The sequence below is a fragment of the Durio zibethinus genome, chromosome 8 (genome assembly GCF_047325235.1).
Source record: "Durio zibethinus cultivar Kanyao isolate XHJ-2024 chromosome 8, ASM4732523v1, whole genome shotgun sequence".
NCBI classification, from domain to species: Eukaryota; Viridiplantae; Streptophyta; class Magnoliopsida; order Malvales; family Malvaceae; genus Durio; species Durio zibethinus.
Genome location: NC_143169.1, coordinates 20,462,062 through 20,477,856, shown reverse-complemented (window position 1 = coordinate 20,477,856; position 15,795 = coordinate 20,462,062). Strand labels below are relative to the sequence as shown.

Genomic DNA, 15,795 nt, shown 5'->3' with positions numbered 1-15,795 from the left:
CACATGTACAAACAGTGATTAGCCCAAAAAAACGTGCAGCAATTCGAGCCACTCCCTCTCCCTTCAAGTTCAAACCCCATTTTTTCTTTTTGGTTGTTGTTTTCCCCCATTAACATCACCTCAAAGAAATATATCAAACCCTGGCTAATGCCCATTTACTTTCCAATTCATACCAAAGAAATACCTAATCCCCAAAGTCTTCTTCTCAACTTCAAATTCTACCCTATTAAGTAATTTTCGTTTACTGCACAGAACCTCAGAGAATTCCCGCCCCAGCAACCGGACCCTAGAAATCTCCTGCTTCCCTTCCCCGTAACGCCTCGCCAATGTAAGCCTTTCCAATTTTTAATGTTTGTTATCCAATTCCGTTATCTCCAATCATTCCACTCCCCAACAGTTCCGTTTGATGTTACTATGAACCAATGCTTGCAAATGCAACAAATTTCCCTTTAAAAAAAAGTGAATATGATTAATTAAGTGGATTTTCGCTTGGCATTTTGCTTTTTTTTTTTTTTTTTTCTAATTTATTGGTTTCGGTGTGGGATAAGTTAATTGACTGAGAGTGCTGTGAGGGGAAAAGAAAAGGAAGAAACAAATGAGTAGGCTATCCTTTAGGCCGCGCCCATTAGACATACAGAAGAGGCTACAATTGTAAAGTCAGTCAAAGACTTCGAAGACGATGAGACTCCTACTTCCTCCACTCGTTACTCTCAAATGCTCCGTCTAACAGCTGTCGAGGCAGATAACGAGGTACCCTTTCCCTTCACTTCGCTTTTATGTTAAAAGATTTTGCTCTTTATTGCGTTTTTAATATTACCGCTTGTAATCACTGGCTCTAATAGCTCAAAGTCACTGGCAAATTGCAATCTGTAATTTTAAACTAAAGCAAAATCATGCAGTTTGGTTCTAAATTATTACTTTTTCTTTTGTATATAAACATTATTTTTGCCTTTTTGCTTAGGGAAAAACAATAAAACAAATAGAAACTTTATAACAGTTGGGAGCTATTTGTCTCCAGAACTTGGCTATGACTTAGCCTTGTGCTTTAAGGCTCCATTTTATTGATGCTTTTGTTATTTGCTTTTTGCTTGTGAAAATGTTGCTAGAAAGCAAAAGCAAAAATGGTAAAGGTCGATATCATAATTGATTTAAATATGGACAAATAATTAGAATGTTACAGTAATTGCAGAATAATTAGTCTGTATAGAAGTGGAATCATGCATTTTTTTAATAAAAAAAACGTTATATGTTTTATCTATAATCCTTCAAAAGTATTGTTTGCTTTTCTATCCAAACAGACATTTTTCTATTTTGCTTTCTAAAGCAAAAGGCAGGTAGCAAAAGCACCAACAACAAAGTTCAAGGAATTTAATCAGTTGTTATGTATGGTTTATAGGAATTAGATTAATTATATGTATAAATTGTAGTGCAAAAAGAGTGCGTCTATCTGTCCCAGAGGAATTAGATGCACAGCTTGTTTTGCTGAATGATTTTCTTTTTTAAACTGACTGAAAGGGTAGATTTTAGACGTATTATAAGAACACCATGCTAATCAGCAGATTTATAAATGTTAAAGATGACTTTAAATTATTGTAACGTATTGTCTCTATAGTTTCAAAGTTATCAGTGTTCTTACATACCCTTTGTGATAGTATAATATATGTTCACTTATATAGAATAATTGTTTTTTAGGTACAACAAATCCCAACCAAGAAACTCACTCCTGAAATACCTACACCTCAGTTTGTTGTTGTGGATACATATAAAAGAGATTATGCTAGCACGTTCTTTCAACCTACATCCTATTTATGTGCGATGGGAGGTATGTGAAATCAGAAAGATTCCTCTGCTGATACTTAAAACCTAGTTTGGGCGCTTCTTTTCTAGTGATATTTTAATTGATGTTAGCATTTGAAAGTCTGTTCAATTATCTGCGGCTCGGGCTGAGATTGGAGAGTTTGTTGAGTACAATCTAGATAATGAGGATGAAGATTGGCTTCGAGATTACAACAAAGATAAGAAGATTCTTGCACCTGAAAAGTAATTACGTAAATCTTGATTTCACTGTTGCATTTGTTTTGTTATGTTGTTCATGTTCAAGTAATAATTAAACAAAAAATTCTTCCCTAATTTTTCTTTGTTTTTCAGTTCTTCACCCAAAATTTTCTGTTAATATCATTTAATTAACTCTTTTTTACTCTTGATTATTTTTAAGTTTGAAGATTGTTAGGAAGTTGTCTAGACTGTTATATCTGTCTAAAAGTGAGCATAAAGAAGCTGATTGATGGTGTCTTCTTTTGTTTTTTTCCCTTTAATTATTACTGGCTATTACGTACTAGAATCAAGCATAATTTTCTCTTCTGGCTTCTTTGCAGCCAACCACAGAGCCCATTTCCTGCGATATTTTATTTTTGAAATGATAGTGCTGTACTAAATGGATAATAAACCCAGACAGAGGGCAAGCATCCTCCTGGGATTTAGCGGATCCTCCCAGAATGTTATCGTATCGTACAAACTCAAATTAGTTCAATTGTTATTGACTTGCATATCTCCTTTCTGTTTAATTTAATTCTGCAGTTGTGCTTGCTGATGCAAGTTGGAGAGTCTTCTTTTTAAGTTGGAGGTGTTGGCTCATAAAGCTTGGGAGAGAGTAGAGTTATAACACCTACTCTTGTTTCACCAATTCCTGTGATTTTGACAATGGATGCTACTATTGAGGTGAATGTTGTTTTTATTTTGCAGGTGCTTACTAATTGTTAGATTTTTGTCATGCACCCCATATCCATGCGCCTGTCATACACCTTGGGTTATATTAATATTCAACATTTGGAGCTTCCTTGAACATAAGATGGTCATATAACGAAAAGTTTCAATGATCATTTTAAAAATTTCCATTGAATAAGTTTAAATTACTTGTATATGATTCTCTTATTAGATATAGCCATCTTCTGATGTTATGATGATTGATGCCTTTGACTACTATGCATTCACTTTATAAATTCTACAACCAGCAGATTTGAAGCCCAAGAGTCTATTTTATGTCAGTTTTTAGAAATTTTTGTTTGCCTATTTCTTTCTCTATTTGGGATTTGGCTACTTGATGCTCATTTTGAGAACTTTGATGCAAGATGAAGAGATATTACTGTGTTCAATATGTTAAATACCTGTCCTTATTCTTTACCTCCAAATACTAAATCTTGTTTGATAACATGTTTATTATTTGTTGCCTTAGCATTTTGATATTTCATTTAATAGACTAATTTGTCTAATCATTTGATAGTGATACATGAGCTCATGTTTATTCTAATTTTCTTGGTTGCTTTAATTGCTAGGCCTTGCAATCTCAATCCATCAAATATGGAGTCTGTCAGTCGGTTTATAACTATTGGAAGGAAAAGGTATGGAACAAATATGACAGATAGATGTTTTGTGGACTTGTTAGATGATGCCGAGAATTGATGTTTGAGATGTGAAGATTAACTGCAAATAGAAAAACTCACAAAGAAGACAACTCACAATAATTTGAATAATGGCAGAATATGATTATTGGATTAAAAAGGATAAAAGTTCACCACCAAGACTAAAAACTAAAGGATACAGAAACACCACCTTAAGAATTATAATAAAAGATACAGAATGATAGAAGTTCACCTCTCTAGGAAATCCATCTAAGAGATACAGAACTTGAAGAACAATCTAAAAGATTGCATAAAGATAAAGAAAACTCTATTTTCTTTTCTACCAAAGAATAATAGAAAATATATAGGCTAGGAACATCCTTCTAAGCATGGGAACTTTCAGATTGCATTGTTAGAATCATGTCTAAAATCATGTGAACTCATTTACTCTTGGAGATAACATAATAATGAATCTGACCATAATCCCATCCATATTCATGCTCTTATTTTCTAGCTAGTGTGAACACAATCTCTCTATTCTAGCTCATCTTATTTTTGTATTTATTTAGTGGATTTGGACTAAGGATAAGCCAATCGTATTTTTGGATAAGTCTTCTTTAGTCTCATCCCAAGTTATATGATGTGCAGACACTCTAGTGTCAATCTCCTCTAGTTGGAAAAGACTTGTCCTCAAGTCTGAACTAGTATTCTCGCCATGGTAGGGTGACAAATCAGCAACATTGAAGGTGTAAGATACTCCATAAGGGTTGGGAAGCTTTATCTTATAGGTATTCTCCCCAATGCGTTGGAGAATTCTAAATGAACTTTCGCCCTTAGGTTATAATTTGCCAAACTTCCTTTGCAGAAACTTTTTTTTGTGCAAGTAATCCCACACCAAATCATGTTCTTTGAACTTCACATGTCTTTGATGCATGATTATTGCCCTTTTATATTTCTCATTTTTTTACAAAATTCTATTCTGAACCTGTTCATAAAATATTTTGATACTCTTGGCTCTTTCTTCTACATCTCCATCAAAATGCTGATTAGTATAACATTAACTTAAAACCAAAGGATAGATTGCATTCTTCCTAAGAACAATTTCAAAAAGGCTACAACCAATGGTTTGACTTGCGGAATGGTTGTAGGCAAACTCCACTCGTAGTAAAACAAGTTCCCAGTGTTTTAGTTTCTTTCTCGCATAACTCCTCAAGAAAAATTTTGCCTTGTTGGGTAGAACAACTCTTGTGATAAGGTCTATGCAGTGTTGAATGTCCCTCATTGGTGGTAGACCAGCTGGTAACTCCTCCTGAACAACATCTTGAAATGTTGCTAATAATGGTTGTGTCATTGCAAAGGGCTTCTTACTATCTTTATTCTTCTCAATCAACATCACTACATACATAGTACTGCCCATCTTAATTTCTTTTCTGTAATTGGCCTTGGTAAACAAGCTACTTACTTCCCCTTTGGTTGGTTTGGACATCACCAAGGGCTTGGTAAGGCCTAAGATGATTTTGCATCCATCCTTCACAAATGTGTAAATGTTGCGGTAACCATCATAAATAACCCTCCTATCATAATGCCAAGGTCTTCCGAGCAATAAATGGCAAGCATCCATCGGAGCCACATCACACCACACTTCGTCCTTGTAATTCTTTACTATGAAAAAAAGAAACAAACACTTCTTGCTACCTTGATTTCATTCTCTTTTTGCAACCAAGATAGCTTATATGGTTGGGGGTGATCCACTGCCTTAAGGCCTAATTTTTGCACTATAAAAGTAGAAACAACATTTTCAAAACTTTCACTATCAATTATAACATCACATTCCTTCCCATGGGTAGTACATCGAGCATGGAACATGTTTTTACACAACCAATCTTCTTTCTTAGTAGATGTAATACTTAAGTCGTATTGTATGACTAAGGATGCTCCACAATCGCCATAGGTTACCTCTTCTTCCTCTTCAAGGTTTTGATCCTTTTCAGCCAGCTCCTTTTCATTTTCCTGCAAGTCTTCCTCTACTAGAGTCACAATCTTCCTGTTTGGACATTCTGAGGCAATGTGTCCAAGCCCTTGACATTTAAAACACTTTTTGGTTTGTGCACTAGATTAAGGCTTGCTTGTTGAGGTTCCATCTTTCTTTTAAGGCTGCTTTGGAATGGGCTTAGAAGGAACAACAGTCTTGTATGAGCCACTTTTATTGATATAGCCTTTTCGGGACCCAAATCTCAAGTTGCTACCAGGGGCCTTTTTTTGTTGTCTTTCCACCTTAAGGGTAAGCTTATATACATCATTGAAAGTCCAATAGGGTTGTAGTTGCACTAGATTAGCTATCTTAATTTTTAATCCTCCAAGATACCGGGCAATAGTTTGCTCCTCTTGTTCCACCAATGCGCATTTTAACATAAGGTGGTCAAACTCAACCGTATATTCCTCCACTGAGAGATCTCTTTGCTTCAAATTATGGAGCCTAAGAAAGACATCTTGCCAAAAGTTGTTTGGGAGATACTTTCTCTTCAACTCTTTTTTTATCTTCTCTTTGCAATTTTTTTCTTGCCTTCTCTTTCCCTTTGTTTTTTCAGATTTTTTCACCAAAAGGATGCATGCTTTCTAAGTTTGATGGCCATTAGCATCACCTTGTGATGTTCAAAGGCATCATGGTATTCAAATATGCATTCCACCGTGTGTAACCAATTTAAGAAATTTTTAGGTTGCATCTTCCTCTCGAATTCAGGAATCTCTATCTTCGGATTGAATATGCGAGGTTGAAATTGGTTTTGCGTAAATAGTTTCTGACTTGCCGCGGGTGAGATAGGGTGTTATCATCAAAATCGTTGTTGTTTCCATGGTATGATTGGTTTCTCCTTCATCTTCTTCATTCCTCCTTCATTGCCTCCTTATCTTCTCTCTAACTTCTTGTCTATGCAGCTGATGTTATAGTTAAAGGATTTGTTGCCGTATCTCCTCTATGAGGGCATCCCTTAGGTCAACATTGATAGTTGTTGCAATGTCAGTGTTGGCTTCAACCTCTTTTGCTGGTGCTTGATAACGATGACTTGCCATAGCTCTGATACCAATTTGATGCTGGGAATTGATGTTTGAGATGCGGAGATTAACTGCAAACAGAAAAACTTACAAAGAAGATAACTCACAAGAATTTGAATAATGGCAGAATATGATTATTGGATTAAAAGGGATAAAAGTTCACCATCAAGACTAGAAACTAAGGGATACAGAAACAACACCTTAAGAATTCTAATCAAGGATATAAAACAATAAAAGTTCACTAATAATAGAAAATATATAGGTTAGGAACATCCCTCCAAGCATGGGAACCTTTAGATTGCATTGCTAGAATTGTGCCTAAAATCAAGTGATTTGCATGTGAACTCATTTACTCCTGTAGATTACATAATAATGAATCTGATCATAATCCTATCCATATTCATGTTCTTCTTTTCTAGCTAGTGTGAACACAATCTTCTTATTCCAACTCACTTTATTTCTGCATTTATTTAGTGGATTTAGACCAATGATAGGCCTATCTTATTTTTGGATAAGTCCTCTTTAGTTTCAGCCCAAGTTGTATGATGTGCAGACACTTCGGTGTCATTAGAGATTCAGAATCTTTGTGAAGGAAGAAGTCTGCTGGAAACTTGAAGTTTTCATAGTGCTCAGAATTATCTAAATGTCAATCTATATTGCTTACTGTTGATATTAGTGGAGGATGTGCCATTATTTTGGTGAATGATTTGGTGGAGAGTCCTGGACATGGTGAAAAATACTTTGGACTGCTACATGCCTATATAATATGTGACTATTACATAGTTTGAATTAATATCCTACTATGTTCGCTTACCTTATACTCCTGGAATACTTGTGCCAAACTTCTTGAATTATTGTTGATATTGTAACATGGATGTTTATGTACTTCTACCTTTTTTCCTTTTCTTTTTTTTTTCCAGCGTGAACAATGGCAGAAGCCTATTTTACGACGTTTGCAGGTTAATTTTATCACTTTATGAAATATGAGTGTTCTATGAATTACATATTGCATATATTTGTTGTTCAGATATGTAATGAAAAATAGATATTTTCATTGTTGAGATGTTGCCAAATGGATTTAATGTGTATGTGACTAAAAATCATTATAGTATATCTTATCTAGAAGCAGTTTCATTTTACGCGTAAGATTCTTGCATTTTTATAATCTTTATCCTTTCTTTCCACTTGTGGATGTTGTATGTTTCATACCAGAGTACCAGACCTTGTCAATTCAATAGTGCAAAGCAGCTTTTTAAGAAGAGAAATGGTTGAAAATAATTCGATCTGAAGTAGCTGCGTAAACTGTATCATTTATTTTTTTTAATGTCTATAATCATTAACTTCATTCTTTGTAGCTTGCTATCCTTTTTTTTTGCTTAAGTTTCGCATTAAGAATAATATTTGGGGGCAAGCTAGCTATTATAATTATCAGGTATTATTCCTTGTGCTACATATCTGTGCCATGATCTTTTTTATTTTAATATTTGCCTGAATTAATATGTTTCGGCTACACATTACAGATCAGTTAATGACAACGGCATTTAGATTCTTTTTGCTTGTCGCGCAGCCTCCTCCACCAGTTAATGATAACAACCTTTACAATGTCTTTAGGCCAAGGGAGAAAGCTCGCAAACTTCACACAAGAAGGGTTAGTTTCTGAATTTAGTTGTAAACCCTTAGTAAAGGATTTTTACTGTAAGTACCTGAAGTTTATACTATCTTTCTTGTAGATGCGATGGAGGGAAAACAATGTGCAGTCATTTGAAAAGCTTCGGATGTGAGCACAATTACTCTTCATTTCACTGTACATTCATGAACTTAACATGAAACAATACTTACGTGGTCAGAAAAGTGATTGTCCCATGCAAGGATTTAAATAACGGTTTAATAGCAGAATGGCGGTCGAAAAATTGCAGTAGTGTCACTACCCGCCACTACTATTGGTCGAAATGTGGTTGAAAAATTCATTCACAACAAAAATGAAGTGTAACGATCGTAAAATAATGGCGTAACGGAGAATTATGGCAATAACGGACTGTTATTGTCGTTAATTTTTTTTTTATTCACGGATCTAATAGTTTAAGAAAAAACAAAATTTCAAGTTTTCAACTTTGCAGAATAAAGCAATAAGCTTGCAAAAGTAAAAGCAAAAGTAAAAAATAAAACTTAGAATCTCAGATCTTTTAACATCAAAATTAATCTAAAAACGAACTAGAAAACAAACGAATTATTTCAAGTTTTAACCATTTAATCGATATTTCGGCACTAAAATTCAAATCAGTCATAAGTTTTCAATCAATATTCAAGATCAAATAAGATAAGGAAAGAAAGTTAAATTATCTTTTTTTTTTTTGTAAAATGATGTTTGTTGTGGGAGTTTGAGAGAGAGGAACGAAATATTTTGTATATACTAGGCAAGTGATAGAGATGAAAGGATGCAAGAGAAAATGAGAGATGCAAAAAAAAAAAAAAAAAGAGAAGAAGAAAATCTTGGAAAGCCAAGAAGCACAAAAAAGATGAATAAAAGAGAGCAAGCTGCGTTTTTAGATGGTTATGCTAGAATTAAACAAATTGAGGGACACTGAGGCACGTGAGGAGGGATTGGGTGTAGTGGGGGCGTGGGGGGTGGGGAAGGATTAGGTGTGGTGAGGCATTGGGGGGATAGGGATTGAATTTTTATTTAATTTTGTAATTAATTTTTGAAATTTTTTTACATAAAATTTAATTAGAGGTTTTAAAAATTTATAATTAAAAAAATAAGAGATTAATAATTTAATATAATATATATAGAGATTTTAGATGAAAAATTTTGGTAAATTTTTTTGTATAAGTTAGATGAAAAATAATTAAAATTAAATATTATATTTTGATTGTGTTATAATTAATTTATAATTTTGTAATTGAATTTTAATATTTTTTTGTTGTTTTGATATTTATATTGTTGTCAATTCTTTTGATATTAGATTAATTCTTGTTATTTTTGTGTAATTATTGAAGATTATATTTATTATATAATTATTGAAAGTTATTTGTGATAAAAAAATTTATATCAATTAGTGTATCAAAAAGATTAAGTTATTTAATAATATTCTTAAGATTAAAAATTAAAAATTAAAAAATTTAGCGTAAAATCAATTTTTAATGATGTAATAAGTAATATTAATATTTCTAAATATAAGTTTATTTTATTTTTATACAAAATAGCAAGTATGTCACCGCATGAAGAGTTTTCGAGTAAAAGAGTAGAAGGTGCGTCAAGTGATGATATAGGTTGACATTTGAGAACACCTGTGCCAAATACAAGAGAAAATGTTTCATGTAAACTTTATGATAAAGTTGTAAAAGGAAGAATAACACGTTTCAAAGAACAAATTGCTCATAAAATTGGCAATGTTGCACCATGTCCCAATGTTATTGGTATGTTATGTTTTTATAATTCTTTTGAAAATATTATTGTTAATTTCTTAATAAAAATTATAAAATTACGTAAGAATGTACAACTAATTTTTTTTTTAACTATATTATTAATAGGTATAGTAAGAAAAAGTATGATGAAACTCTTTCAAGAAAGCAAATCAAAAAATCCTAATAACAAAAGGAGAAAAAATGAATTTTTATCACAGTTAAGAGAGGAAGATGATTATGAAGGGTTTATTGATAAAGACATTACTACTAGATAAGCTATGCGAGATAGTATTCAATCACAATATGAGTGGCACAGAAGACAAGAATTCAGACAAAGAACTAGTAGTTGGAACAACATATATGAAGAGGTATGAACCTCTCATGGTTCAATTGCTGAATATTTTAAAGAAAGAACAAGGAAATCAACTCCAAATAGGTCTGAATTTTTATTGAGGGGACCTATACCTAAATTGGCTAGAAGTAAGAGTTCAAGGCAACCAAAAGTAAGTGATTCATTTTTAAAGATATTAAGAAGAAAAATGAGTGAATCGGTATCAAAATTTTTGATATATGATCGACTTCCTTTTTAGTTAGCAAATTCTCCATGTTTGCATAATTTGATTTCTGTGGCAGTAGAAGTTGGCCAACATATAAAACTTTCAATATCTTATGAGGTCTCAGATGTGTATTTAGAGTCTGAGTATCAACAAGTTCATGAATGAGTTAATGGATTAAAAGCTCATTGGAATGAATTGGGTGTCACTTTGATGTGTGATTGTTGGACCAATAGTTTGTATCAGATGCATATCATTAATTTTCTTGTTTGTTGTAGTAAAAGGACCATTTTTTTAAAATCTGTAGATATCTCAAGTGTTCGTAGTAGAAATGTAAACTTTTACTATAGATTATTAGATGAAGTTGTAGAAGAAATTGAAGAAAAATACATTGTTCAAATAGTTACTGATAACGAAATAGCATTTACGGCTGCAGGAAAAAGACTAATGGAGAAGAGAAAACATTTGTATTGAACAGTATGTTCAGTTCATTGTTTGGATTTGTACCTTGAAGATATTGGGAAGAAAAAAAATGTGGCAAAGGTTTTGGATGATGTAAAGAAAGTCACTTATTTTATATACAATCACATTTGGACTGTTAATTTGATGAAGAAATATACACAAGGGAAGCAAATACTTCGTCCTGCTCTTACTTGATTTGCCACTCATTTTATACAGTTAGAAGAAATAATGAAGCAAAAGCAAGGTTTGAGAGAGAGGTTCAATTCAAAGGTTAGTACTTAGTAAGTAGTACAACTATTTAAATCTAGCATCTTTTTATGATATCATTGTTTAAAATATTAATTTAAAGTATATTACTCAAAAAATTTATTGATGAATATATAAGAATTTAAAGATTCAACATGGGGACAACAAAAATCAGGACCTGTTTATGAAGCTAAAAAATCATTTTGAGAAAAGATTTTTGGAAAAAAGCAGGCGATATAATAAAAGTTTATAAGCTTTGGTAAAAATGTTGTGCCTTGTGGATGGTGATGAAAAACCAACAATGGGCTTTATTTACAAGGCTGTAGATATAACTAAACAAGTAATTCAGTAAAATTGTCGTTATTCTGCTAAATATGAAAAGATTATTGACAATAGATGGAGTTTCATGCATTCTGACTTGCATTCATCTGGTAAGTAAACTAAGAATATAGATGATATTTAAAAAATATGTTTATTTTTTATATTTAAATTGTTATATATTTATATTTTATTACTTTAATATAATATTGTTATGAATTATGTTTAGGTTACTATTTAAATCCACAATTTCAATTTGGAGTGGAACATTTTGCAAATGTATTTAAAAAAAATTAGATGGTATAAAAGCAGTTATTGAAAGATTAAAATCTTTGATAAATACTCAAATCAGAATGATTAATCAAGTTAGTATTTAATACTATTTTATAACTTTAACATTTATTTTATGTATTAAAAATTGAATTATTTATTTATTTATTATTGTATTTTTAATCGATATAATTGTTATTATTTCGAGACAAGCATGAAACATTTGATACTCCATAGACACAAAGAGCTTGGAAGCAAATGAATTTAGGTAAATAGTAAATTAAATAATTATAATTTATTTATATTATTTAATTGTATAGCACATTCAAATTTAATTTAAATAATTTTATATAGCTGAGTGGTGGATGATGTATGGTACTTATGTTCCTGAATTACAAAAACTAGCAATCAAAGTGCTTAGTCAAACAATAGCTGCATCAAATTGTGAACATAATTTGAGCACATTTAGCTATAATCACACTAAAGCAAGAAATGGATTGAAGTTTGAAAGACTTCAAAAACTTGTATATACCTATTATAACATAAGGCTGAGGATGAGACATCAGAAAAGAATGAGCATTGATGAGATAAATAATAGTTTTAATCCTATTACCCTTGACCATATTTTTGAATATGATGATCCATTAATAGAATGACTGTAAGAGAAAGAAAATCCTCTGTTAGATGGTCAAAACTCTGATTGGTTGCCCGTAAATAATTCTGATAATGAAATGCATGTTGAACAATCACGTCAATTTCAAGAAAAGAATGTGTCTCGTTTAAGTTCAAGTCTACACTAAGTCAAAAAAATGATGGTGGTGGTTTAAGTCCAGATGATGATGATGATGATAGTGATGGTGATGGTGCAAATTTTGGTGATAACATGGATGCAAATCGACTTTACAACACACTTGGAGGAGAATTTGGGTTTGCTGTTACTGGTGGACTTTTCATTAATATGGCAGAATACAAAATAAATCCATTTGCTGAATCTAGTGAGGGTCAAAGTGCACGTACAACTCGATCAAAAGGAAAAGCCAAAAAGCACCATTATGATATTTCTAGAGGTTCTTCATCTTCAAGTGGGAGACTAAATTTTAGTAACTTTGAGTATAGTGAATCATTTACTAGTACTCAAGGACATTACTATCCACCAAAACAACTTAATTTTCAACCTCCTCATGGTTATCCACCTCCATATGGTTATTATCCGCCTCAAATGTATCCTCCACCTCCTTAAATGTATCCTCTACCTTAAATGTATCATTTACCACAAATGTATCTCCACCACAAATGTATTATCCTCAAATATATCTTTCACCTCAAATGTATCAAGAACAAAAGTCTCAGGGAGGGAGATGGAGTCAACTTGACTCTCAAAGTGAAGATAAAGAATTTGATTCTCCTCGTCATTCTACAATGTAGTAAAATTTGAAATATATATCAATAATTGTAGTTGACAAAATTTAAAATTATTATATTTTTAAGTTTGTAATTTTATTAAATATAGATGCTTGGTATTTAATATATTATGTTTTGTTAATATTTGATTTATCTAGAATTAATATTGAATATGAACTTGGCCAAGAAAAATTTTGTGGATAAACCAAATATGAATGCTTTTTGTAATCTAAATAAAATTGTGAATAATTTTTTTAGAAAATAAAAAACATAGTGTCATAAACTATTTTTAAAATAATTGAATAAAAATTTTTATAATTGTAATTATAATTATTACATTTTATAATAAATTGTGCAAAAGAAAAAAATTTACGACCGCGATAACCGCGGTGACCGTAATTATTTTTATTATATCCAAAAACGCGATAAATGCGACGTGATTGAAAACGTGACCACGACCGTTGTTTAAATCTCTGGTCCATGCTTAAAACACATATCATGCAAAATTATGGTGCTATGTTTTGTGAATTTAATGCTTTCCTCCATTTCATGAAAAGCCACTGCAAAAGATTGAAATTCTTTATTGGTTATCCATAAATTTTCCTCCGTCAGTAGCTAGTCTCATTTGAAAAGATGTAACTATTCACTTATCTCTTTTTCTTCTTTCTCTCTTGTCCATTAAGTCCGCTCGACATTGATCCAAAATCTATGTTTATAGTAATTTGTTGTGGAAGTAGCTTATGTCAATTCAAGATCCTAGTGTCAGATTTTTATTTTAATGCTGTTTTGGACTATAAATATGCCCTTTCTCTATTATTTGTCATTGTAATTATTGTATTATTTTGCAAACATTTTAATAATAATCCTCATAAATTATTATCAAACTAATGTTTTCTTTTTTGCAATTGACTTCTCTCAGGTCAGACGCAACCTAGATCAAGCCAAAACCTTACTTGAAGCTTTAATTAAGGTGCATTTACTCCTGTAATTTCAAGCACATTTGACTGCTAACAGAGGCTTATATAACCACCTGAATTCATACTGCTTGTGGGTTGTGTTTGAATGCAGAGAGAAGAGAAGAAAAGGGATGTTATGGAGAGTGAAGTTAGCCTTGAAAGAATCCAAATGAAATACAAGGTACGTGTCCAATGTGTTCTATCATTAGCTTTTTCCCTTATAGTTTACAGGAATGCTTGGGTTTTAATTGTCTTTAACCTATTGAGAGCATTTAAAGTAATAGCCATACTGAATGGAGGGTTTAGAAAGTCAGGTGTTTTGTAGGTAAATGTCAAAATTGCCATCATAAACCGCTGCTTTGATGTAAAAAGATGGGAAAAAAAATTAAAATAGGAGGAAATTTTTAATAATCTGCCTGACAATGTTGAGCCTGTATTTGCATATCTTTAGTTATAGCAAGGCGCAAGTATTCTCCTATGTTTTGGGCTGTGTGCTTGGAAAGAGATTTCTGTTATTAGTGTCAAATGTCGTATGCAGAATATCATTCTTTTTCCATTGGAGAGTTCTCTCAATGAGTAATCTTTAAACCAGTGATGCCTTCTCTATAGTTTAAAAAAGTGATCTGTGCCAACAATGTGTCCATTCATTTTGTTGGTTTTTATTTATTTTCATTGAATAAATTTTAATATGATATAGAAAACGCAATTTAATATGATTTAAAATTTTTTTGTACGATGTTGGCTGCTTGATGAAATTTCAGCATGAAACTGAGCTCCTCGAAGATATTAAGCTTCCTGGATTTCCACCAATATCTGGCAAGTTTGTTTCAAGTGAAGCTGAGTTTATGGACTCAGATGACCATGCAAACAACTGTCCACATACACGACCTGCTGCAGTTCAAAATCTACCTCTAACAGATTCTAATGTGGCCATGGCTCCTGCTGGAAGCATTAAGCAAGAGTTTCAGTGGCGACAAATGCTGCATGGGTGGCTCCATAAACAGGTATGCCTTGTCAAACTGGCTTGTTCTCGTTTCGCAACTCTAACGTGCAATTCCCAAAAGAATTAATTGCTTTCTTTTATATTGTCATGACCAACGGCCCTGGTGTGCCATTCGGGTAGCATTTCTAGACCAAATGTCTGTAGACCTCGTTTTCCAACTTCAATGGGGTGCAGTTGACTTCATTTTAGCTATGCATTTCTAATAAACTGTGGATTTAACTCGATCCTAAATTATGCTTTCATATTTTTGAGTATGGGTTCTCTTTTTTTGGTATGGTTAATGCAGGATCCTCTTGAGCCGGTTTTGTTGTTCACAAAACCTCTAGTTCCAGATAAGCTGGCGGCTGCAAGCATTGTACCGCCATCTGATTCCTCAACAAAAAATGGTGCATCTGCACCGCCCTATAAATTTCATGGAAGAATGGGCCGGGGAGGCCGAATAGTGTTTGATAGATGGAATCCTGTAATGAATACTCCAATTGATTGCGTTAACTCTTTTTACATACCGCCCAAGCCCCGGCCCTCAACAAGTAACTAATTTGGTTACTTTTGTTTGGTCCCTCCATTGCTCAGGCCGGGGATTCCACTGTAAAGAAATTCAATTGATGTTTATTGTAATGATATACAGTGCGACTGTGCAAGGTAGGTTGGAGGATGTTTTTTGGGTCCTGTTCTGGGCGTTTTCCGCCTTCGCAGTGGCTATATCCATGCATCTGTGTCCTTTTTTTTTT

General features: G+C 32.6%; 1 protein-coding gene and 1 long non-coding RNA gene across 3 annotated transcripts; both read left to right on the top strand.

Moving 5' to 3' along the window:
* On the top strand, positions 1 to 754 carry LOC149517596 (uncharacterized). The gene is made up of 2 exons (XR_016344017.1): positions 1 to 328; positions 549 to 754. It is a non-coding gene; the product is annotated as an uncharacterized LOC149517596 (long non-coding RNA).
* A 1,902-nt stretch (positions 755 to 2,656) lies between these two features.
* Positions 2,657 to 15,795, top strand: LOC111278909 (uncharacterized). Of its 2 annotated transcripts, XM_089764642.1 has the most exons (9): positions 2,657 to 2,718; positions 3,333 to 3,398; positions 7,370 to 7,408; positions 8,017 to 8,097; positions 8,180 to 8,223; positions 14,021 to 14,075; positions 14,174 to 14,242; positions 14,823 to 15,065; positions 15,351 to 15,795. In XM_089764642.1, exons 1-9 carry the CDS (start codon positions 2,701 to 2,703, stop codon positions 15,600 to 15,602), a joined length of 867 nt encoding a protein of 288 aa, XP_089620768.1. In that variant the 5' UTR covers positions 2,657 to 2,700; the 3' UTR covers positions 15,603 to 15,795. The 2 variants fall into 2 exon arrangements, 1 of the variants encoding a protein (XP_089620768.1); XR_016344016.1 differs by lacking the exons at positions 2,657 to 2,718; positions 3,333 to 3,398; positions 7,370 to 7,408; ... (2 more) ...; positions 14,823 to 15,065; positions 15,351 to 15,795 and adding an exon at positions 7,415 to 7,881 and having other exon boundaries at positions 7,970 to 8,097; positions 8,180 to 8,247.

What these genes read in the sequence shown, in the direction of transcription:
- LOC111278909 (XM_089764642.1), top strand. An exon ending in GCAAACTTCACACAAGAAGG is followed by an intron (nt 8,098 to 8,179) that starts GTTAGTTTCTGA and finishes TCTTTCTTGTAG; the next exon opens with ATGCGATGGAGGGAAAACAA. An exon ending in TACTTGAAGCTTTAATTAAG is followed by an intron (nt 14,076 to 14,173) that starts GTGCATTTACTC and finishes GTTTGAATGCAG; the next exon opens with AGAGAAGAGAAGAAAAGGGA.